Source organism: Quercus suber, unplaced genomic scaffold (genome assembly GCF_002906115.3).
Source record: "Quercus suber isolate HL8 unplaced genomic scaffold, Cork oak 2.0 scaffold_100, whole genome shotgun sequence".
Taxonomy (NCBI): Eukaryota; Viridiplantae; Streptophyta; class Magnoliopsida; order Fagales; family Fagaceae; genus Quercus; species Quercus suber.
Genome location: NW_027069565.1, coordinates 613,277 through 637,213, shown reverse-complemented (window position 1 = coordinate 637,213; position 23,937 = coordinate 613,277). Strand labels below are relative to the sequence as shown.

The following is a 23,937-nucleotide window of genomic DNA, read 5'->3' as shown; positions in this document are numbered from 1 at the left end:
TACAAAGTAGCTCATAAAGTAATTTTATTAACACTTTACTTTTTGTAAAAAGGTTGATCAAATTTTTCAAATGCTTATTTGATCCTTCCACCTTGTTAATAAGGTTGGGACATTTTTCATCATTGTCTAGTAGAGGCCAAGAAAATTAGGACTTAGGTTGTCCTCAAGGACTTCAATGTAATTTGCCAATAAAGACAACTCACACTAGGGCAGGCTTTAGGCCTAGATCTAAGGCCCCACAAATTATGGGGTGACAACTATTTTTATTTTTATTTTTTAAAGAAATGTTAAGGAAACAATTTTTATTTATTTATAAAACTTCAAGGAAGATCGGTGTAAATTTACTCATTTATTTATCCCCCAATTCAAATCCTAGATCTTTTCCTTCTTTTCCTTGATGGTTCCGCATCGGAATCTTGCAATAATATAAAGAAAGAAGCAATCCAGCTTTTGGGGGAAAATGACTAGTCCGAATGCTTCTTTTAGGGGAAAATAAATCAACAATCTCCAGCAACTCTTGAAGATCTTAAGAATTCTCTGTAGTATATTACACCAGATGATCTCAAAGAATTGAGTCGATGCATCTAACAAATTCTGTCTAAAGCAATTTACAGATATATAAAGACAGCACAATATGGATCATCTTAATCATTTTGGGAGGGGAGGGTTGAAGAAAAAGGGGGAAATTGGCAAAAAAGAATGCATATTTAGATTTTTCTGATTTTTATTTTATTTTATTTTATAAAGAAGATAAAGAATTCAATATGAAGGAACTCGCTTATAAGGGTATTTACATAAGTTACCTGGGTGCCAATAACAAACCCCTCCTATGAATGAAACAAATATAATTTGGAACAAATCGCTGATGATCTTACAGCATCATAGACATGAACAGATGACTGAAGCAGTACTCAATTCATTATGGAAAGAAGTTGCCCCTACGCCAAAAATAAAGCTTCCAAATAATCATCAATATAAGCTAAGCAGGGCCAATGATCAGTTCGAATTCGAACTAAAGTTGAAACATCACATACTTCCATTTGGAAAAGAAGATGGAACCTTGGTGGAAGAAATATCAAAATAAGAAAGCAACCCATCTTTCTTTTGCTAGTACTGACAACACTGTCCCTCTCATCTTCATCATCAAAGTATGTAAGATGAAGTGGGCCTCTATCAAAACTAGCTACTGAGGTGGTATCAACAAGGGAAGAATCTGAAGCCACATCCTTCCAGATGATATCTCTAATGATTCCCCCATCCTTCACAACGTTGACAAGCGGTTCACCGATCACGCTTACAACAAAGGGAGCCAAGTAGCGCTCTGTAGCCCGAATCAAAGAGGTTGCAGGGACTTCAAGTAGCTTGACTGATTGGGTCCCACTAATAGCTGCAACTCCTTTGCCTCCCTTCAGCAGAAAGGTCTCCCGCCCAGTGTTGGATGAACTACCACATGCCTCCCAAAGAGCACTGAACAAGTCTGAGTAATAACCAGGTATAACCTCTTTCGGGATGTCAGATGGGACAGTAGCCATGAGAAACATGTCTTCTATGCCTATTGGAATACTATGAAGCCGAGCACGAACAATGTGACCATTTTCCGCATTTGTTACAATAGAAACATCAATCAGACCGGGTGTTGGTTCCCGTGGTTCTAATTCAATCATTACAGGAGCTCTAAAACTTTCCTCTTCACCATTACCATTTTCTACTAAAACAATATCTAAAGGCACTTGTTGATGAGAAGCATAGTCATTTCTGGGAGGTTCACCAAGGAGAAAAGGTATGTGATACGATGGAAGAGATCCATATGGTGCAGAGGACGAAAAATTAAGCACAGTTGCATATATAGCAGGAAGGGCACCTACTCTATCCAACCCACTAGCAGAGGAGTCTACTCCCCATTCGCGATTAAAAGGCTCAGATTCGAATCTCAAAGTACAGGATATTCTAACCTTAATCCCTGGCATATGTCTATAATCAGGTATGCTTGAGAAATACCTTCTTAATGTTCCTAAGATCTCCGAAATCTTCGAATCCATCACTCGCAATGGCTCCTGTGGCTGATTAATTGTTTCAGTCTCTGGGATGTGGATTTCAGCACTTCCATCAATCTCTCTTTCCTCAACTGGGGATTCACTGTCTCTGATGCCCTCTAGGTAACCAGGTTTGTTACTGTCAACACCCAAAGTTGATAAAGACAAGGACCAAGATTGTTTGACAAGTAAGGGTACCACTCGATCAAGGTGAACATAGGATGAGATGTTCCTAGATTTCTTGATATTATTAGAGGTTCGAGGAGACTGGATGTTAAAAATTGAGCTGGAAAGTGGAGATGGTGAAATGCCAAGGAGCTGATCCCCAAGGTTTAGCATGTCTCTAAGCTTCTTTCCTGGTACACAGATCAGCATCCGCAGATAGATCCTGCAAAATCCCATGCTTGATGAGAATATAAGAAGTAATCAGCAACAGCTAACATGTCATATATATTTTGCAGATCCCTTATGCTTTTATTATTGATTTTTACTTTATTTAGAAAAAAAGCTTATAAAACTGTATAAAAGTAAAAGACATCATATTTTCCCCCACTGGTTTTCGGGGAGGAGAGAGATTTTAGTAATCATACCTTGCATTGTCACGGACCTCCAAATCAGGAAAATAAAGGCAAGTAAATGCGAGGAGGCGAGATAGTCTAAGGAACAATCTAGAGCTATGGTGGTGCATCAGCATGGTTCGACAGACACCAAGAACCTTACTTCCCTTCGACCATGATTTTAGTCCTGTATCTGGGCCATGTTTCTCAACAAGGAAAACCATAAATTTGATCAGCAGCTCTAACAATCTGCTTGGAGGTATTGTATCATTTTCAGCGATTCTATCAAATAAAGGAAAGCAAGAAGCCAATTTATAATCCATTACAACTTTTGGAAGCAAATTCTCATCAAATGTCTGAAGCAGGCGCTCTCCCAACCAACAGTGCTTTTGACAGCCCAACAAGCGGTCAACAAAAGCAACAATCACCGGAACCAACTTTTGACACTCTAACATCATGTCCAATAGCATCCCCTGAAAATTAGAAGTTGGAAACAGTAATAGTTACTTTTTGTTATTTTATATTAGCATAAGGTTATTCTTGTAATCATGCAATAAACCCTAAAGTGAGGGACTCATTAACGTAGCCTTACACCTTTTCTCAAATCTCACTACCTCTCTCTCCATCCTTCTTGTCTCCTTTCTAATATCTTATATTTTACAATTCAACTGAAACATAAACAAAGAGAAACAAAAAAACCAAAATAAAATTCCAAACTGAAAGCTAAAAAGCAGACAAAACTGAATCATGTGTGGTAATGTTGTTCATAAATGATGTCACCAATTAAAATAATACAAACTACTGGATTCTGGTAGTATTATTATTATTTTTTTGATAATCTGATTCTGGTAGTATTAAAAGCAAACAAAATGACACTGTTACATCAAGGTTTACAAAATGCAGCTATCCAATTGAAAACTGATTTGTCCTACAAGAAAGATAGTTGAAATATCCGATCATAGATACATCATTGTAACTACACCAATAAAAGACTAATGACAGTAATAATGATAATGATGGAAATTAAGTGGCAAGAAAAATCACTTGTGCAGTTCAATCAACATAACCTAACCTCAAATTTTGGGAGTTGATAATATGAATCCTACTTAGGAATCTGGTCCTTCAATATTGTGTAATTTATGGAGTTTTACAAAGTTTTACTATGGAAAAAAAAAAAAAAAAAACAGGAATCCTATATTTTTGCATACATATTGTTGGATGTATATAGGTTGGTTGTTCCTAATCCATGCCACCACTTTTTTTGATAGGTAACGAGAAAATTTTATTAAGAAAAAAATAGCAAACCTGAGTACATTGGGGATGTATTGTGGGGGCAACAATCTAGAACTAAAATTACAATGATCAAGTAAAACAAGGATGGAAAAACAAGAAAAATGCAATGGAGCCTCACTCCAAGCAAAGAGAGTATGTAGGAAAGAAGACTAAATCTCTAGCAAGGACCGCCCCCATCCTCAAAGCATCTAGCATTTCTTTCACTCCAAATACACCACATCAAGCAATGCAGCACAAGTCTCCAAAAATCTATATTCCAATGTTGCTTGAATTTACCTTGCCAAGACTCAAACAACTCAAATACCTTATGTGGCATAACCCAATGAAGACCAAACAAACAAAACACCAAAGAGCTCAAAAGCTATGGGGCAATGAAGCAAAAGATGATCCACTGACTTCCCACACCTCCTACACATGTAGCACCAATCAAGAACAATAATGCACCTTTTGCGAAGGTTATCAGTTGTAAGAATCTCACCTAACGAAGCTATCCATGAAAAGAAAGCCACCCTTGGAGGGACCTTTGATTGCCACACCAACCTCCAGGGGGGAGAAAGAGTAGGAGGGTAGAAAGAGAGATAGAAACTTATAACCTCAAAACCTCTACTCCTTGCTTGCTTCCAACAAACCTTATCATGGCCAACCCCCCACACTTTCGAAGAGTAAACAATGTCCATAAACCGATCAAAAGAATCTTCCTCCCAATCCTACGGTGAATGATGAAAATGAAAATTTCAATGAATCCTCCCATCAGACCAACACATAATCCGCCACTAAAGAGTCACTAGCCCTACTAAGGCAGTAGAGATCTGAAAAAGCCTCTTTGAGGGTACAATCCCCACACCACACATGCTTCCAAAATTTCACTCTAGTACCACCACCTACATCATACCGTATGAGTTTAGAGAAGTTCAGCCAGCCACTTCTAATAAACATCCAAAGGCTAACACCATACACACTTATCACCTTTTGCGTGCATCAACTCCCCCAAGCATTCCCATATTTCACCTCTATAACCATCCTCCATAGCGCATTTGTCTCTAAACCATATCTCCACATCCACTTGCCCAACAAAGTAGAGTTTAAACCTTCTCAATCATCTAAACCTACATTGGCTTACAAACCTTAGCCCAATTCACCAGGTGTAACTTAGAATCACCACTCATACTACTCCAAAGAAAATCTCTCTGTAATTTCTCCATGCGAGCCCAGGTATGAAAAGAATGGAAAGAAAATAAGTAGATAAGGAGGAGAGAGTACTTTTAACAAGAGTTACCTTACCCTCCTTAGATAAATAAAGCCTCTTCCACCCTACCAGTCTTTGTTCCATCTTCTCTAATATAGGATTCCAGATTGACAACTCCTTGAATTTAGCCCCAGAAGGAAGTCCCAAGTATTTCAAAGGAAGGGAAGAATGCCTACAACCCAATAGCCCCACCAACACATCCAGATTATGTACCTCACAAACTAGTACCAACTCTGATTTCCCCAAATTAATTCTTAACCCTGAAACCTCCTCAAATCTAGTCAGAATCTCCCTTAAAGTAACCAACTAATTAGGGCCAGCATCACCAAAAATAAGGGTATCATTTGCAAATAAAAGATGAGACATCATCATCGAAGTACTAGTTGTAGAACCCATAGAGAAGCCCGAACCGTCCAGCAGCTGCAGCCACATCCAACATATGGCTCAAAGCCTCCATAACAACATCTAAGAGCAACAGAGATAAAGGATCCTCTTGCCTAATCCCCTTAGAGCTTCCAAAGAAATCTGAAGGATTCCCATTAATTTTTTTTGATAAATGGAAATGTAACAGTAGAAATACAACACATAATCCATTTTCTCCACTTTTCTGAAAACCCACAAACTGCAACATATACACCACTTGTTCATCCCCAACCCTACCATTCAAGGTTGATCTTATTATTTTCGTATCAAACATAACATCCCAATTCACCCTAAGACACTAAAGCTACTTACATACAAGAAGGGAAAAAATATTTTATAGAATGTAAAAAATCTTCAAATGAGCTCAAATAAATATTGTTTACAACACTCTTCAAAAGGAGAAGAAAAAGATTGTACAGAATGTCAAAAATCTCCAACAAGTTCAAATAAATTTGGTTTGCAACATCCTTCACAATGTTTTCTCGTTTGTTTATTAACAAAGTATCGATCACATCATGATACTTGAAGGGTTTTGGAATGTACATCAAAATGCAGCAAGTATTGGTTTGAAAAGAGCCGCATATCTTTAAGACCAAAGAGTGCAAATTAGTAAATGTTTTGATGAAAAACTGAAGCAAGAAAAGGTTGTGTAAAAATTTAAATAAGAAGTTCCGGCTTTATCATTAAGCAGATCTATTTGTTCCGTCAGCCCTTCTTGTCAGACTACATTTTCTGTCTTTGACAAGTTATGATGGAATTAATTTCACGAAGCGCAGCAAAAATAATTATAGTAACATCCTACTTCGTTTGATGGTAGCAGTGCTTATAAGTTCAAACTTTGTATAAATGGAGCACTCTACGACACTGCAAATAACATTGCACTGCTCCAGTTATTGCCACTCAACCTTGACAGAGTTAGCACAACATCCCCCTCATTGAAACGTAATAAGGGGGGAAAACAATCAAATTGGGTATTTTTTTTTAGTACATATATGATATATCTGGAAATGTAAATGCCACATATATCTATTTGCTTTGGTGGAAAGTCATTGATAGCTCTATCTGTAGTAATATATGACATATCTTCAATAAGCTCTACAAGTAAATATTTCGTCAATTCGCCTTGAAACAAACAGAGTAAGTTTATTTCAAGCATGTGAACAAGAGGAGAACAAAGAAAGAGAAAGGAAATCCACAAAAAATACCTGTAAAGAATGGAAGATGGTGGACTCCATGATAGCTGTAGTGGTAGAAGGATCAGTGTCAAAATGAGACGAACCACCTATCAAGAACTTATGGAAGGCACGGAAGGCCACTGCGGTTTCAGTGCTCCGTGGAGGTAACCACTTGTAAGCCGATACAGACACAATACCATCTTCAAACACCTTCTCCACAGAGTCGCCCATCTCTGAATCACTCTTGGATTTCAAGCTCTCCATACATAGCGCGAGCAGGTCAAGCTTCAAGGCCTTGAGAGCAAGCGGATCAAACACATTGGGATAAAAGCTCAAACCCATCAAATCAAAAGCCATTGGCTTCTTTTTCTTATCACCTTTACCGCTCATAACCAATTGGTTCAGACCCAACAACCAATGAAGAGCAAGCAACCGAAACACCAAAAAACTCTGTGCTTCTTTAGATATCAACATAAGACGACGAGCAATCTCGACTTCTTGCCCATCAAACGCATCATAGAAACTCAAATACAGCTTCAAAACAACATGACACAACATTGGATCATAGGAATAAACCATCCCAAAGAACTGTACCTTCAACATCGACGCCTGTAACTCCAACGCGATCGCCATGGGAATTATCACAGCCATGAACTCCACCATTCCGCAAGCCGTCAAAACCTGCGGCGACTCAAGCAAGAACGCCATGGCCCGCCTCAGCTCCTTGTAATTATAATTACTAGTCCTTCGAATTCGAATTCGAAGAACAACCGTCGGATGACAACAACGATTGCGGAACATTGAAAGGAACCAGAGGAACAGAAGTGTTGAGAATGGAAACATTCACATTGTGAACAACAATATTGTGAATGACCCAAGTGAACAAAAGCATGTAGCTTTGAGTTACATGGGTTCGCTCGTTTTGACACAACTCCAGAGATGACCGGCGATGTCGGAGAGCAAACAAGGGTGAGATCGCTCGAGTTCTCTCAAGCACTCACAAGCCACGCCACGTGTCTGGCGGTCGGGCCCATGGTTGGGACGGTTGATGAGAATCAACAAGAACTCGACCAAGCTCTCGATGATGACGATGTTAAATTGGTGGATGGTGGAGATGAAAATGGAAGTGGTGGAAACTAACATTTGGTCTTTGAGAGACAAAGTAATGTGAAGATTGTCAGTTGGGGATTGGACTATGATTTTGAGGGCGTCGATGAGTCGTTCTAAGAAGTGTTCGTCGAAATCTGGGAAATCGTCTGAGAATTCTTCGAGGAAGATAATGAGTTGGATTTTGAGAGGGAAGTCCTTTTTGAGGATTGAGGAGAGAGCGAGGTCGAGGAGTGAGGGGGTCGAGCTCCATTTGTGGCGGCGCGAACCGCCGTGTTGGAAATCTTCGATGAGGGACTCCCAGTCCTGTGGGGAGAGAGGCTTCTGGGACATGGTGTGTAGTGTTGGGTTTTCAAAATGGGATCAATTTTCTTCAATCTACTAATGTGTTGTATGTAACGTCATACTAACGCCTAAATGATCACTTTTTTTCTTTTTTCCCGAAAAATATTTTTTTAATTAATTTTTCATACTTTTTAGATCACAAGAACTAAGGAAAAATAAATTAAAAAATGGGTCACTAATTCCTTCGGGCATTTGCTTGTTGATTAGGCTCCGTTTGTATTGGTGTTTGCACCCAAGGATTCTGCCCTTTTTTTTTTTTTTTTTTTTTTAATATTTTTTTTATTGCACTGTTTATAGGACATGATCAGTGCTGATTAGTGTATTAAGGCAAATGAACAGTATTTTTTTATGAATAGCAGCTGAAATTTTTCTTTTTATTATTTTCAACAAAATAAGCTGTATCCAAACGTATACTTATTATTTTTGTTTGTTTTTGAAAATGATTTATATTATACTTATAATTTGAATAAGAAGAAGAAGAAGTGAGTAAGGTTTTAAAATGGTGACATGACAATTATCTAACTATAGCTAATGAAAGGCCTTAATGGACTATGTCAAGTTAAAGAATGTAATTTGTTGTAATAACCTAATTATAAATATCTTACTATGTCAAGTCTTCAAAATTGGCTTAACATAATTGTTTCTTCTCATGTGATAAGTTTTTTTTTTTTTTTTTTAAATCAAATAAAAATATAAAGTGGCATACTTTTACCACAAAAAGTTATAAAATATATTTATACATAACTGAATATCTCAATGATATGCAATTTTAAACTCGCAAAGTTTTTTTTTTATATATTTATACATAACTGAATATCTCAATGATATGCAATTTTAAACTCGCAAAGTTTTTTTTTTTTTGGTGTGTGTGTGGTTAAAAGCAACTAATTAGTTATGTACATATATTAATACATAAAACATAATTTTAACACATTTTTATTTAGGAAGACTACTAAATTGTTGCAACACTTTTTTTTTTTTTGATTTATTTTGTTTTGGGAAAGGTATTGTGCAAAGTTCTAATGTGCTAATTTGTCAAAGATGTTGATGGCTTAGTATGCTTAAATGCACATGAGAAAAAAAAAGTGATGATCAAGGGCAACTAAAACGAAGAGGCACAACTTATTAACTTAATTTAACAAATGCAAGAGTGAGTGAGATACTTTGTCAAACGCAATGTGCGTGTTCTAAAATGGAAATGAAAAAACATTTTGTAATGAATCCACCCAAAAATTACATTGAAAGATAAACTAAAGACATTACAATTGAACAAATGATCAATGATCCCAAGTTAGTAAGGTTAAATGAATAAAAAATGTTCAAAATGATCAATTTCAAATTTCAACATTAGATGGGCATATGCACTCAAGCAAAAAACTTAGCCAACGACAAATATTAATTAGAAATGCAAAGCAGTAGTTTCAACATTGGAAAAAATTAATCCCATGTGTTTAGTTGATTTTCTTTTTAACAAGGAAACTGGCCCTATTGAGTTACGTGTCTCTTAAGTAATTTTTTTATGTATTGTTTTTCCCCTTTGGGGTATTGTTAATACATTGATTTGAGTTTACCTTTTAAGAAAAGGTTTGATTGTGCTTCATGTATCATATTATTGATTGTAGAACAATCATCCATTGTTGAGTTTATGACTTGAATGATATTAATGAAAAACTTAGGCCCTCTCCCCTCCTAATTCAATTTTTAAGTTTTTTTTCTTTTTCTCTCCCTTAACTTCAAAACCTAACATTGATATGATTTTTTCCTCTCTCCACTCTACGTTTCTAATGCTTTGAATCTATAATTGTGGTGTTTTTGTGTGTGTGTGTGTGTGTGTGTGTGGTTAAAAGCAACTAATTAGTTATGTACATATATTAACATATAAAACATAATTATAACACATTTTATTTAGGAAGACTACTAAATTGTTGCAACCTTTTTTTTTTTTTTTTGATTTATTTTGTTTTGGGAAAGGTATTGTGCAAAGTTCTAATGTGCTAAGTTGTCAAAGATGTTGATGGCTTAGTATGCTTAAATGCACATGAGAAAAAAAAAAGTGATGATCAAGTGCAACTAAAATGAAGAGGCACAACTCATTAACTTAATTTAACAAATGCAAGAATGAGTGAGATATTTTGTCATGTTCTAAAATGGAAATGAAAAAAACATTTTGTAATGAATCCACCCAAAAATTACATTGAAAGATAAACTAAGCACATTACAATTGAACAAATGATCAATGATCCCAAGTTAGTAAGATTAAATATAAAAAAATGATCAATTTCAAATTTCAACATTAGATGGGCATATGCACTTAAGCAAAAACTTAACCAACAACAAATTTTAGAAATGTAAAGCAGTAGTTTCAACATTGGAAAAAATTAATCCCATGTGTTTAGCTGATTTTCTTTTTAACAAGGAAACTGGCCCTATTGAGTTACGTCTCTCTTAAGTAGTTTTTTTTATGTATTGTTTTTCCCCTTTGGGTATTGTTAATACATTGATTTGAGTTTACCTTTTAAAAAAAGGTTTGATTGTGCTTCATGTATCACATTATTGATTGCAGAACAATCATCCATTGTCGAGTTTATGACTTGAATGATATTAATGAAAAGCTTAGAACCTCTTCCCTCCAAGTATAATTTTTTTTTTTTAAATGTTTATAGCTGGACCTTTCTCTTCCAAAACCTTAGCCCTTTCCTCTCTAAGATTATCAGCCCACTAGCCTAGTCTAACTGCCCAACCCAAAAAATTAACAGAAACAAAACTTAAAAAAAATTAAAAACCTATTAGCTTTAACTAGAGTTAACAAGCCAAATTTAAAGATAACAAACCAAATTCAGAGAGAGAGAGAGAGAGAGAGAGAGAGAGAGAGAGAGAGAGAGAGAGGGCCCGTTTGGTTTGTAATTTGTTAGAGAGAGAGAGAGAGAGAGAGAGAGAGAGAGAGAGAGAGAGAGAGAGGGCCCGTTTGGTTTGTAATTTGTCATCACTCAATTTTCATCACTTAACTTTCATCACTCATCACTCATTACTTAAAATACCTCAATTTCCCAAACCCTTGTTTGGCACCTTAACTCAGACCCAGTTTTCAACTTCAAAAGTTGCGGCTGGGTTTCACAAAAAAAAATCAAAGAATTTGTCAAACATTGTGGATGGGTTTCACCAAAAAAAAAAAAAAATCCGTTTGTCAAACATTACAGCTGGGTATGTGAGTTTAATTATGAAAATTCCATTGAAAACTGAGTTTCAGAAACTGAAAACACCTAAAATATGTTTTCAGTTTCCATAACTCATCACTAAAAAGTCAGAGAATCGAGTGATAGAAACAAGGATCCAAAACTCATCCAAACAAATGCTCATCCGTGGGACCCACACGATTTGGATCATGGAAACAGAAAATTGAGTGATATCACTCAAAACTCATCACATCCAAACAAGCTCTAAGACTCAGTGACTCGCTCATCCATGCCGTCCATCTCGTTGCCGCCACAGCCAGTTCACCGAGTCACTGACCCATCACCCATTCGCAACTCACCTCGATGTCACTGACCCACACCACGTGAGAGTCAGTTGATCAGCCCAATCTCACCGACCCATGCACCACTCAATCATGCACGCCTCCATTTGTTGCTGGCCGCTACAACCTCCAACTTCCATAATGAATTTCGATCTGCCCAATTCAATTTTTAAGTATTTTTTTTTTCTCTCCCTCAACTTCAAAACCTAACATTGATATATTTTTTCCTCTCTCCACTCTACGTTTCTAATGTTTGTGAATCTATAATTGTAGTTTTTTTTTTTTTTGGGTTGAGGGTGAGTGTGATCTTGGTTCCATCCCTAATCTAAGCACATGATTAATTTATTTATTCATAAATTATGTATGTGAAAGTATGTGAAATCTCATTGAATATACCTAGTTATATACAAATAAATGTTAGGAAATTTATGGGTATGAAATTTAATTGAAGTGAAAACACATGTTTGGGTTGATTTGTATTGTGATTTTTTCATGTGGGTAAAGATATTTACATGCTAAAATACCCTTCACTAAAGATTAAAATATGGCTAGATACACTCTAAACTAAAGTTGATTTTCAAACTTATTTTCAAAATGAGTTTCTAATTTTTTTTTTCTAAAAGTATTTTTCAAAATTGTTTCATAAACAAGTCCCTAAATGTTTAGGAAAAAAAAAAGTCTAAATGTTTTTCCAAAGAGAATCTCCAAGTTGTTTTCTACAATAAGTCCATGAAATTGATTTCAAAAATATTTTTAAATCCGTGTACTTTCTTAAACCAAGGATATTTTTGAAGAACTTTAAAACTTTGATTTCCTTAAAATTTTCTACGAAAATCATGGGAGTTTTCACCATTAAAGATTTATCCTAAAAAAAAAATCCCATGAAATTCTTTTTCCAAAATTGCTTGAAAACTTATTCTTGGAAATGATTTTCTAAAGTACATGATGTGAATGCTATATTTTGTTCGCCTTCAATTTGTGAGCCAGGCCTCGAAAATTCCAAAAGTATCATTTTTCCATTGGGGGACCATGGGAATATCTAGATTATTATGCTTCAACCTGTTCGGGCATAAGAGCACTCAAAGTGACATTTCAAGTCAAAATGACCAAAATACCCCTAGTCAACCTAGGGTTGACTGAATGTCAAAATTGGTCAAAATCATACAAAACAACATTTGTCATGATTTTACATCAAATCCAAGTTTATGGGAGCTTTTTACCAACTTAAACCAAGTTTTACCTGAAGTTGACTCACGAAAGTGACCGTAAACCTAATTTTGATTCGACCGTCAGGATGGATTGAAACCAACTCCATTATGAAGAATATTGAATTCCTTTTCCAATGACTACTCATGGGTCAAAATTGGAGTTAAAACAGTTGAGATATCTTGAATATCGTGTTGGGTGCATCATCTCGCTTCTTGATGCCATAACTTTTGCTCTAATTGTTTGATTTTCAAAATTGCATGTGATTTGGAAACTAGACTTCCATACCTTTCCAATAGTACCAATTTTAGGTCAATCAGAACAGGGAAAGGCCTTCAAATGATTAATCAACTAGAAAAGCTAGAGGAAAAGTCAAAAGTGCTGACGTTAGCAAAAGTAGTTGCCGTGCACTAAGTGCACACTAGTAGCCCAAGAGTCAGATTAAAAATATTTAAACCCCCACCCCCCTAACTCCTAGATTTGAAAAAAAAAATACAAATTTTGGGCAACTTGAAGCATTTTCTAGAGCTTTCTTCTCTCTTTTTTCTCCTAAATCCTCTCCCAAACAGACACAAATAAATCCTTGATTCTTATATCTTCAAAAATCTTGAGAAAGTGTTCTTGCTCCCATCTCCTCCTACTTGGTCCATCTACCTTGGTTTTGAGGTTTGGAGGGTGTAGATGTAGCTTTTTTGCTACAATCTATAGCCATTTTTGTTTTTGCTCTTTATTGCTCTCTTTTAAATTCCTTGCATGTTTTATTGCTTTCCTAGGGGAAAATGGGATTTTGCCCTTTTAAATTATGTAGCAATTTATTCTTTTTTTCAAACTATTTAGGTGTATGTCCTTGTTTTGGAACTTGATTTTCTGAAAATCAAATTCCCCTTATAACTCGTGTTTTCTTATTATCGATCAAATTATTGCCGATCGATATTTTGAGTTTTCTTATTAGTGCCTATTGGTTAATTTGGAAATTATTAGTACTAACCGGTACTAATTGAAATCTTATTAATACTGAACCTAAGTAATACTAGTCAGTATTAATATGATTTCCCTTCAGAAAATGCTTAAAAACCGTTACGATTTTTCATAGCGACTTGCATCACATTTTTGACCTTGCAAACATTGAAATTTGGTTTTCTCTATTTCTGGAGAAGTTGTAGAGAATTAAATTTCCTTTCAAAAGACACTAATCCTAAATCAATTGGAATTATGAGAAAAATGTTATAGCCAAAACACCAGATAGGTGTAGAAGATAACTTGGAAATAGTAAAGCTAGGTTATAAGGGGAACTTAATTTTCTAAAAATCGATTTCCAAAAGAGGGACACACTGCTATATAGTTTCAAAAAAGGGATAAATTGCTGCATGGTTTAAAAATTAAGGGCAAAAGCCCATTTTCCCTTGCTTTCCTAACATGTTTTATTACTTTCCTAGCATGTTTTATTACTTTGATGTTGTTGGCCTAGCCTTCTTGAGATAGGATATGTATAAATTTCTTGTTTGTGCCTTTTTCCATGTTTATGTGCTTAGATGCCTTGTTTGGATGCTATGCTTGAGTACTTTATAGCTTTAAATGTTTTGTTCATGCCTTTTTCTTGTGTCTTGCTTTTGGGAAGGGTGTAGATCTAGATCTATTGGTCTAGGCCTACATCCGAACACCCAAGTTCAATAAAGGGTTTGGATAAGTTTCCTTTTTGCATGTTTACGCTTTTTTGGTCTTTTTACATGCTTTGGTGTGTTCCTTTTCTTAGATCTATCCTTGTGATGCTATGTTTGGATGTTCCATGCTTAGATCTATATTCTTTCTTTGGATCTTTGTTTAGATATAGCTTTTTGCTTATATACATGCTTCCATCTTTAGATCCGTCCTTGTATACTTAGATCTAGGTTTTTGCATCCTTGCTTTGCTTCACATGCCTTTTTCTCCTTTTCTAGCATGTGTTTGTATGACTTTTTGTGCCTTTCTTGTCTTGTTTGGTTGCATCCTCTCCCTTACGTGGTCTTTTTGGGCGCAACCATGTGAGTGAGATCACATCTTGATGATGTTGGCATGTTTGTTGCTTGCCTTTCTCTATCTTGCTTGGCTTTGCATGTTAAAGCTTATCTTGTTAGCCTTGTATGTGCCTTTTAACTTGATTAGCTATCCTCCTATGTGTGATAGCATGCTTTGCCTTACCTTTTGTGCCTTTTTGCCTTGCTTGCTTTATGCCATCTTATGTGACCTCTTTGCTTTAGTTGCATCTTTGCATTTTTGTGAACATGTTCATGCATGTGTCTTTGCTTGTTTGTCCATGTCATCAAGCATCACTCCTACCTTTGATTTCATGCAGGTTCACACTAGTCTTTATATGCGAAATCCCAAGTCCTTTTTAGGAGCTTTGCTTGATGGCACATGTGTCGTTCGTACTCCAGTCTAATAGATCTATGGACACCAAATCCAAACCCATATTTATCCCCTGAGGACACCTTTTCTCTGTGCTTGTTTGTTTGATAACATGCTCTTTTTTTTTTTTTTTCTTCTGTGTTTGTTCACATGTTCTCTTTGTTTGCTAGCATGTTTGTTTGTTCCCTTTGTGTGTTTGCTTGCTCGCATGCTCCTTTCTTATGCTTGTTTGCTTTGTGTGCATGTTGATGCTTTCTTTCTTTGTTTATTGCTCATATGCTTGTTTTCTAGCCTCATATTTTGTTTGTTTTTTGCTTGTACGAACAGAGCACAGACGTAACTTCTAAATGCATGCAAAAGGGCAAAGATTAGTAGATTAGGGGATTTAGCCCCTCTGAGAGGTCCTTTCTTTCCTAGCCTTTCCATTTAGAACCATGTCTAGGAACTTTCTTAGACTAGAATTTCCTTTCCTCGTACCTTGCATTGGTCACACCCTTTAGGTGTGGATATGTCTGCTTTTCCTTTCTACTTTGTGTGTTTGCATTGTGCATTCTATATTTATGCATGTTGTTAAAAAGGTATTCATGCACTTTGGATGATGGACACACATGGTTATAGACACCTAATTTTACCTCTGCCCCTTCTCTTTGAACACTGTGAAATGCCGCACGACCCTTTTATCAGAAACACACAGAATCTACTCTAAAAAAGTGATTCAAGAGAAGCTTTTTACTTTGAAAAGCATCCTAAACTAAAGTTTTTGGGCTAAGACTTATTTTAGTCCAAAGCCTTCTAGTTAAACTTACTAACCCTTTGGGTATTTTGTTTTGTAGATTGACCGAGGGGAACGGTCAAAATCAAGCTCTAAAAAGCTTCTTGTGTGAGGTACTTGTTCGTGCTTTTAACTTTTAATTTTTTTTTTTAATCTTTGTTTTGTTGCTTTAAAATCTTCCTGTGTAGTTTAGGCTTGTTGTTTTATTGTTTAGAAAGCATGCTAGGTTGTTTAGAGTCATATGTGGGCTCAGCCCAGAAACTCAGAATTGTTTGTTCTTGTTTTTTATTTTGTTTAAATGCATGTTTTAGCTCCTATTTGGTTTATTTTTCACATGTTTAGGTTTAGTTCAATAGTATGACATGTTTTAATATCTTTTGCTTAGATTATATGATTAGGGTTTTATGCTTGATGAATAATATGAACATGCACATAAGCATGAACATGCATTGATGCATATGTGCTGTGATGCATTAAGGTAAGTGAGGTAAGTCATGCATGATCACATATATATGCATTTGATCTGGTTGTCTAAAATGAGTTAATCGATGAATATGATGAATATGCTTGTTTAGTGCTATGATGCCATGCTGTAAATCATTTGATGCTATGTGAGGATTGTGAGAGACTAAATTGGCTCTCAAAAAAGAGATAGGCATCAACACCTCTTTTTTTTCAGGATTATTTGGAGTCGCCACTTATTTTTAATATATTACAAAAAAATAAGAAAAAAAATACAAAAAATACAAAATACATGAATAATGTCGAGTTCTTATTTATTTAAAAAATTACAGTTGATAGAAAGAAACTATACATGGCTTTGTTTCCTAGTTAAAATCAAGTAAAAGAATTACATGGCCTTGTTTCCTAGTTACAATCTACCAACATTAAAGACTACTCTACATACCTAAGATTTATGGTTTTGGGGTTAGGTTACAGGATGGGAAGGTGTTAGGCACCCATCTTGCCCAGACAAAATCTGGTATTCTAGACTCTAATGATCATTTAAGTACCCATTATCATACAATGATGAGATGCAACATGTGTTTGAATGATAGATTTAAAATTAAGTCATGAAGTGAACTTTATGAATCTATTCTCCTTAGAACAAGAGGAAACTTTTTAGAAGAAGTATTCTAGATATGTTTTTTTATCAGAACATAGAAACTTGTACAGAAAATTCCAAATATGTTTTTATTATGAAAGTAAAATATGAGATTTAATAGAAAATTTCAGATAAGTTTTTATTATGAAAGAAAAACATGAGATTTGAGAGAAAAATCCTGATCAATTTTTATTATGAAAGAAAAGCATGTGATTTAATAGAAAAATTCCAGATCTGTTTTTATTTTGAAACAAATGATGAGATTTGATACAAAAACCCAGATTTGTTTTTTATTGTTAAGAAAAACATGTGATTTAATAGAAAATATCAATTCTGTTTTTTATTATTGTAGAAAACATGAGATTTGATAGAAAAATCTAGATTTGTTTCTTATTTATTGAGAAAACATGTGATTTAATAGAAAATATCAGATCTGTTTTTTATTGTTAAGAAAAACATAAAGTTTGATAGAAAGAGAATTCAGATCTGGTTTTATTGTTGTAAAAAATGTGAGAATTGATAGAAAAATCCAGATTTGTTTTTTTATTTATTGAGAAAACATGTGAGATTTGATGAAAAATTCAAATCTATCTTTATTTATTAAGAAACATGTGAGGTTTTAAGAAGAAAGTTCAGATTTGTTTTTTTGTTGTTGTGAAAAGATTTGATGAAAAGAATAATAGATTCATAAGAAGAACTCCATAAACCATCTTAGATCTACTATGCATGAATCATGTGAACATATGAATATATTAAACATGAAAGAAAGACATGGACATATATGCCAAAAAAACATGTGAATTATGAAAACATAGAAAGAAAAGGGCTTACAAATCGGAAATTTACTTGCATGAGTTCACTCTATGAGAAGGAATTGCATGAATTTACTCGAGGAGGGATTACTTTAGAGATCAGAGAGAGTGAGTCTCTCTGAGATCTAAAGTAATATAACTTAATAGAAAATAAATTCCTAAACAGAGCTTCCAAAATTTCTTAAAGAGAGAGAGGTTAGAGGTCAGAGATTAGGTGTGCTGAATGTTGGGAGGCCTTCTCTATTTATAAAGGTGTTAGTTGCTTAGAAAATAAGCTAGGTTTGCTTAAAAATTAAGTCCAATCAGCTTAAAAAATAAGCAAAAAAACGTATGAGGAAAATCCTAAGAAAAGGAGATTTGGATAAGAGTAAGCTCATTTTTCAGATTAGAACATGTTTCAGTATTTTTATCATATCTCTTTACTCAAAATTCAGATTAAGTGTGTTTTTGGCTTTAGCTTAAAAGTCAACTTATTTTACTATTCAGCTTATTTTTGCTACTATTCATGGGTCTCACTGCACTTTTTGGTATTATTCATATGTGCCATTGTACTATTTCAGCTAACTTTTATCTTTATCTATAGTACTTTTAGCAAAATATTTTCAGTTTCAACAAAATAAGCGGATCCCAAATAGACCCTAAGCTGAAATTTTGATAGCTGAAGGGAAATTCAATTCTCTACAACTTTGCTAGACATAGCCTAGTTCGAATTTCGAGTTTTACTATGCCAAAAGTGCCCTAAAATGTGAATCTAAAATTTGCTACTTGATTAGCACGTTTTTGCAGTGTTTTCCAAGTCTAAAATTGTATTTGGATGAATTTTAGAGTTATTTTCATGATAAAATTCATCCCAAAATAATAATTAGGATTTTAAAAATAATTATTTTGAATATAATTATCCCAAAAGCCTGATTATCTACAATTTTTAAATATTATTAGCTTAATTGTTTTAATCCTGTGCTACAAATCCCACTTTAAGAAAAATACTTAACCAATCACAAAAATTAATTTAATTAATTTTAATTATTAACCAATTAAAATTAATTTTAATTAATCACATGTGATCAGTTCCACTCAAATGAATACATGTAGACCATGAAAACTTGATCTTATGATATCTTTCAATTTGACGATCTGATTTGGGAATCGGGCATATCGTCACGATCATTAGAACCTTAAGATCATTTTTATTTTATGTGATGAATGATTTAATGCATGAAATGCAATTATGATTTTTGGGTACTTAGAATGATTATTTTGGTTATCTTCCAAGGTTAAATTATAAATGCAAAATTGAGTGCATATAAGGATGTTCTCGCCTTGATATGCTTGTTGCCTTTAGATATCATGATTGAATGACATGATAGATGAATGCTAGGGTTTTGGGATGATATGCCATGTTGTGTGTTTAGATGCATGTTAGTGTGTGTGTGTGTGTGTGTGTGTGTGTGTGTGTGTGTGTGTGAGTTTAGATAGCCTATTAGAAAACCCTTTGATAGGACTAGGATTTGGAACACAATGAGTAGAGGCCAACAATGAGTATTGTCATTTCCTTAAGACATATGGTTATAAGACTGACAATTGCTTCTACCTTAAGCATGAAATACAAGACTTGATAGACAATGAAACCTTTCCAAATCCAAACATCATCACCAAGCCTAACATTAGGAAGAATCCTTTACGTGATTACCACTGAGTTCCTCCCCCATATCAGAATTGTGTTCAGGTTGAAGGGATTGATTGGAATTGTTCTAAGTTAATAGAAGTTGTGGAATTTAACATGGTTGAAGTCAAGGAATTTGGGATGAAGAGGATGAAAGGTTGAAGAGTGCCATAGCCATGTGGGGGATTGCCCCCAAAGGAATGTTTGAATTTAAGAAAATGATCTAAGAGGATGATATAGCCAATGTCACTAGAAGTGGGAAACATTACAAGCCATCCTTCTTCGAAAAAGATTATCCTAGTAGGAAATTGGGAGAATGATAGAAACTCGTTGGACTTAATGGGAATGAAAAGTAAGAAGATGATAGGGTTTTAGCCCAAATGAAAAGGACTCAAGCACATGAATCTGTTTGGGGTATGCTAATGGCTTCTCATAAACACCGAAATGCGGTCTTAGAGGCCTTAACTAGGAAAGAGTTTTCCTTGGAGACTACACCTCAAGAGGTTCTATCCATCGTGGGAGTGAAAGCAGTGTCTTACCCTTTTCTCACCCTTTCTAAAGAAGAAATCCCTCCCGGAGTGGCTACTCACACTAGGTTCCTACAAATCACTATTGAATGCACAGGTGGTAAGGTTCCAAGGGTGCTTATTGATAATGGTTCTTCTTTGAATGTATGCTTATTTAGGACCGCTCTTAAGGTTGGTTTAGATATGGAGACTATCATTCCTTCTCCTTAACTGTCAAGGCCTAAGACAATACTTCTAGGAAGGTGATGGGAAATTATAAGGCCACTTGCAAGATTGGCCTCTTGGATTCGGTTGTGGAGCTCCATTTGATGCACATGACTCCAGGCTACAACCTTCTCTTAGGAAGGGCATGGCTTCACCTTATTGGAGCTATCCCTTCCACCTTGCACCAAAAGATGAAGATTCCATGAAAGGGGGAGTTTTTGTGATACATGGGGATGGGGAGATTTTGGCTCCTGTTTGTGAAATTGAAAGCGAGAATAATGAGCTTCAAATGAGTGGCTTTAATTTTATGAACATGGATGATTATGGATTGAAGGATAAGAAGTATGCTATGGATTTGCTTTCATATTGCAAGTATGAGGTAATCGAAATGATGAAGAAAATGGGGTACATGCCCGGTATGGGTCTTGTAAAAGAAGGAAAGGGAGTAGTTGAATCCCCAATTTCAAGACTCAACTAACTAGGGAAGCTTTGGGATTCCTTGAAGGTTGCGACGGAATCAAGAAAAACCTTGGTACTCTCAGTGGAAACTTTGTGAGGGAAGGTGGAGACTTCCCTTTCTATGGTTTTCCCCAGCCTTGGATGGGTAAAAATGGAAAGATGTATCTAGGTTGGGAGATCTTCTTTGGGGAGAAGTTCACTTTCAAGGTGAAGCCTATGGTTGTGATTGAAGAGGTTCAAGAAGAAGTCGACTGGATGGACAACATGAATGCTGAAGTAATGGAAGCAATGCTAAAGGTTGAGGGGGACATGCTCGCCATCACCTATGAAAAGCCAAGTGATCCATCTACATTCATCATGCCTTCTGATGGGCACTTTAGCATTTGGACTTGGGTCGGTTTTTCTAAAGTCATAGGAAAAATTTCCTGTAACACAAGTCCTGATGTACTTTTCAACATTTTTAATACGATGAATTTTGATTTGACTTATTTTGATGTGTCCCATAATATTGAAATTCTACACTTAAATGATTTCAATGAATTTGAAAATGAAATTAATTAACAATTGGAAAAGAAAATTGAACCTATGGAACTAATGCTTGAAACTCTTAATTTGGGCGTGATGAGATTCTACGCATAATTAAAATTGAACAAGAAAAGAAAGACCTTAAAGAACTCCTCATTGAATTCCAAGAACTATTTGCATGGTCATATGAAGATATGTTAGGCATTGACCCCGAGATCACACAACATTGCATTGATGCTCACTCCCATATAGTGCCCGTCAAGCAAAAATTGTGGCGCATTAGAACTGAATGGCTCCTTAATATCAAAGAAGAGGTTACCAGCAATTGAAGGTAGGGTTCATCAAACTCGTGCACCAAGTTCTTAACATTTTCCAATGACCTTTGATGATACCATGATTATTTGCTACCTATATTCTGCCTTGATTAAATGTTTATATGCTTATGCCTTAGATGTGATATGATGACTTGATGCTAGATGGATGCTAGGTTGATATGAGATGCCATGATAGATGTATGCTAGGCTTAGGTTGTGATATGCCATGCTAGATGAATGATTAGGTTTTTGGGATGATTGATGCTATGTTGTATGGTTAGATGTATGCTAGTGTGTGTGTGAGTATAAATACAATATTGAATATGCCTTTAATAGGGTTAATATATAAGACACAAAGAGAGGAAGCCAACCCTAGGGTTAGGCGGTTTTGGGCACCTAACACCTTCCCAAAACTGTACCTAAACTCTAAACCCATACTCTGGTAGTAAGATAAAAAAGGTCATTTCTCAAAAGGATGCTATATTCATGGTGTTAGGTTCTAAGGTCTTAGGATTTTATGTATTTAGAACTCTAATTTGTAATGTTGGCAAACCATGATCAAAACATTGTATTTAGTCTTATTTAGACTTGCTCAAAGTTGGTTTCATATTGTAAAGTTGGAATCGAGTGGCTGCAGAAGTACTTGGGACTCTCGGCCTGGCTCGATCGATCGAAGAATAGACTCGATCGATCGAAAATCGCACAGGTTGAATTTTCTGCAGAATTTCCAACTCAGCCCTACTTCATTAAACGTTTAGGGTTTTGTGTTTTTACCCTATGTTTATAAATAAAACCCTAGCCAGGTTTTTGAAGGTTGTCCATATTGTATTGTTGCTCATACATTGCTGTTTTGTGTGAATCTCGTGTGAGATCTTTGAGGAGCTTTCCTTTACACAAAACTTAGGGTTTTCATGGTGGAGATGATTTCAACATCTTGAAGATCATTACTGTTGCAACCATTGGAACTTAAAAGAAAAGCAAGCGGGGAGCTTGTAGCTGATTGAAGAATTCAAGAAAGAAGTAGTCCGTGGATTCGGAGCCTGCGCGTGGTCGTGTCAGGAAGTTCTACTGGTGGGTAGCATTAGGAAGTCGAGCGGGGAGCTTGTAGTCCTTTTGTACGAACTTCAATTCTTTCATAGTGAATTCAGGTTAGCCTTGAGGATCGGTGGGTCAAATCCTCCCCAGGTTTTTACCGTGTGGTTTCCTGGGTGATCATATCTTGTGTTATTTATTTTCCGCTGCTTTATATTCTTGATATGATTGTTTGGATTGTTTTAACCTAGAATTGCTTAATTTGACTAAGTAACAACTTGGCTAATTAATCTAGGCTACGCAATCTGGTTGTTTAAGGGGTCTAAATTTCCAACACATGGTTCCTAGGCCGTTGCAAAAGCTAGGTGGCAACTCCCCATTTGTGTCCACAGTGGCGTCTCCACTGGGGATTGTGAGTTTAATTCCTATGTGTCCTATGTCTTAACCTTAATAAAGGCTTATTCAATACTTGTTTGCACACATATCACTTGGTTCTATTGTCCTTTTACCTCTGTTGGTGATGAGTGGGAAGATGGAAGGCTTCATTCGGGCCCAAGTCTTTCGAAGTTCATCCCACCAACTACAATCGGTGCCATTGCCTATGGAATCATGGCCCACCTAGTTATGAGTGAACTACTTATCAATCCTTTTAGCTTTAAGGAGTCTACCCACACTTAGAGAGATCTTAGATCCAATCAAAAGAGGGTACCTTTTTACATTTCTTGTTTGTTCAATCATATATCTTGTGATCACCTAATTCTAAAGGACAAATAAAAGATGTAAAAATGGAAGGATGACCATAAAGTTATGGCATACCCTAAGACAATTGGGATAAAAGAAAAGAAGTTCTCACATGTAAGAGGCTTATCCCTAAATCCAAGGGTATATCTTAACTTGAAAGGTTTATAAGACCATAGCCTAATTGCTGTCATAAGTCCAAATTAAAAAGCCCTTTTGAAAAAAAAAAGCACTTTGGGCCTAAGATAACAAGTATGCTATGGACTTAGCATCCAAAATCCTATAAAGTGAATACGAATTTCCCCAATTTTGGGCCTTTTTGTTGTATGCCTAGGCCTAAAATGATGAGAACTTCATGGAGCTTGAGAGGAAGGCTACAACATATTCTAACTAGAGGGTTACTTCAAAAAAATAAATGATGATATTGAAATGAAAGGGAAGAGCCCAAAGGTGATGAATACATTGTAAGCCCATGTTTGAGACAAAGGGTTGAAAATCTCTA

The 23,937-nt window shown here is 35.6% G+C and overlaps 1 protein-coding gene across 1 annotated transcript; it reads right to left on the bottom strand.

The window, feature by feature from the left end:
• Window positions 1-686: 686 nt before the first annotated feature.
• LOC111995072 (uncharacterized) lies at window positions 687-8,219 on the bottom strand. Its single transcript, XM_065774849.1, is given in 5 exon segments — window positions 687-2,421; window positions 2,624-3,063; window positions 6,758-7,472; window positions 7,510-7,660; window positions 7,663-8,219. Coding segments are annotated over 5 exon segments (3,294 nt in total). The 5' UTR covers window positions 8,168-8,219; the 3' UTR covers window positions 687-938.
• Window positions 8,220-23,937: the final 15,718 nt, after the last annotated feature.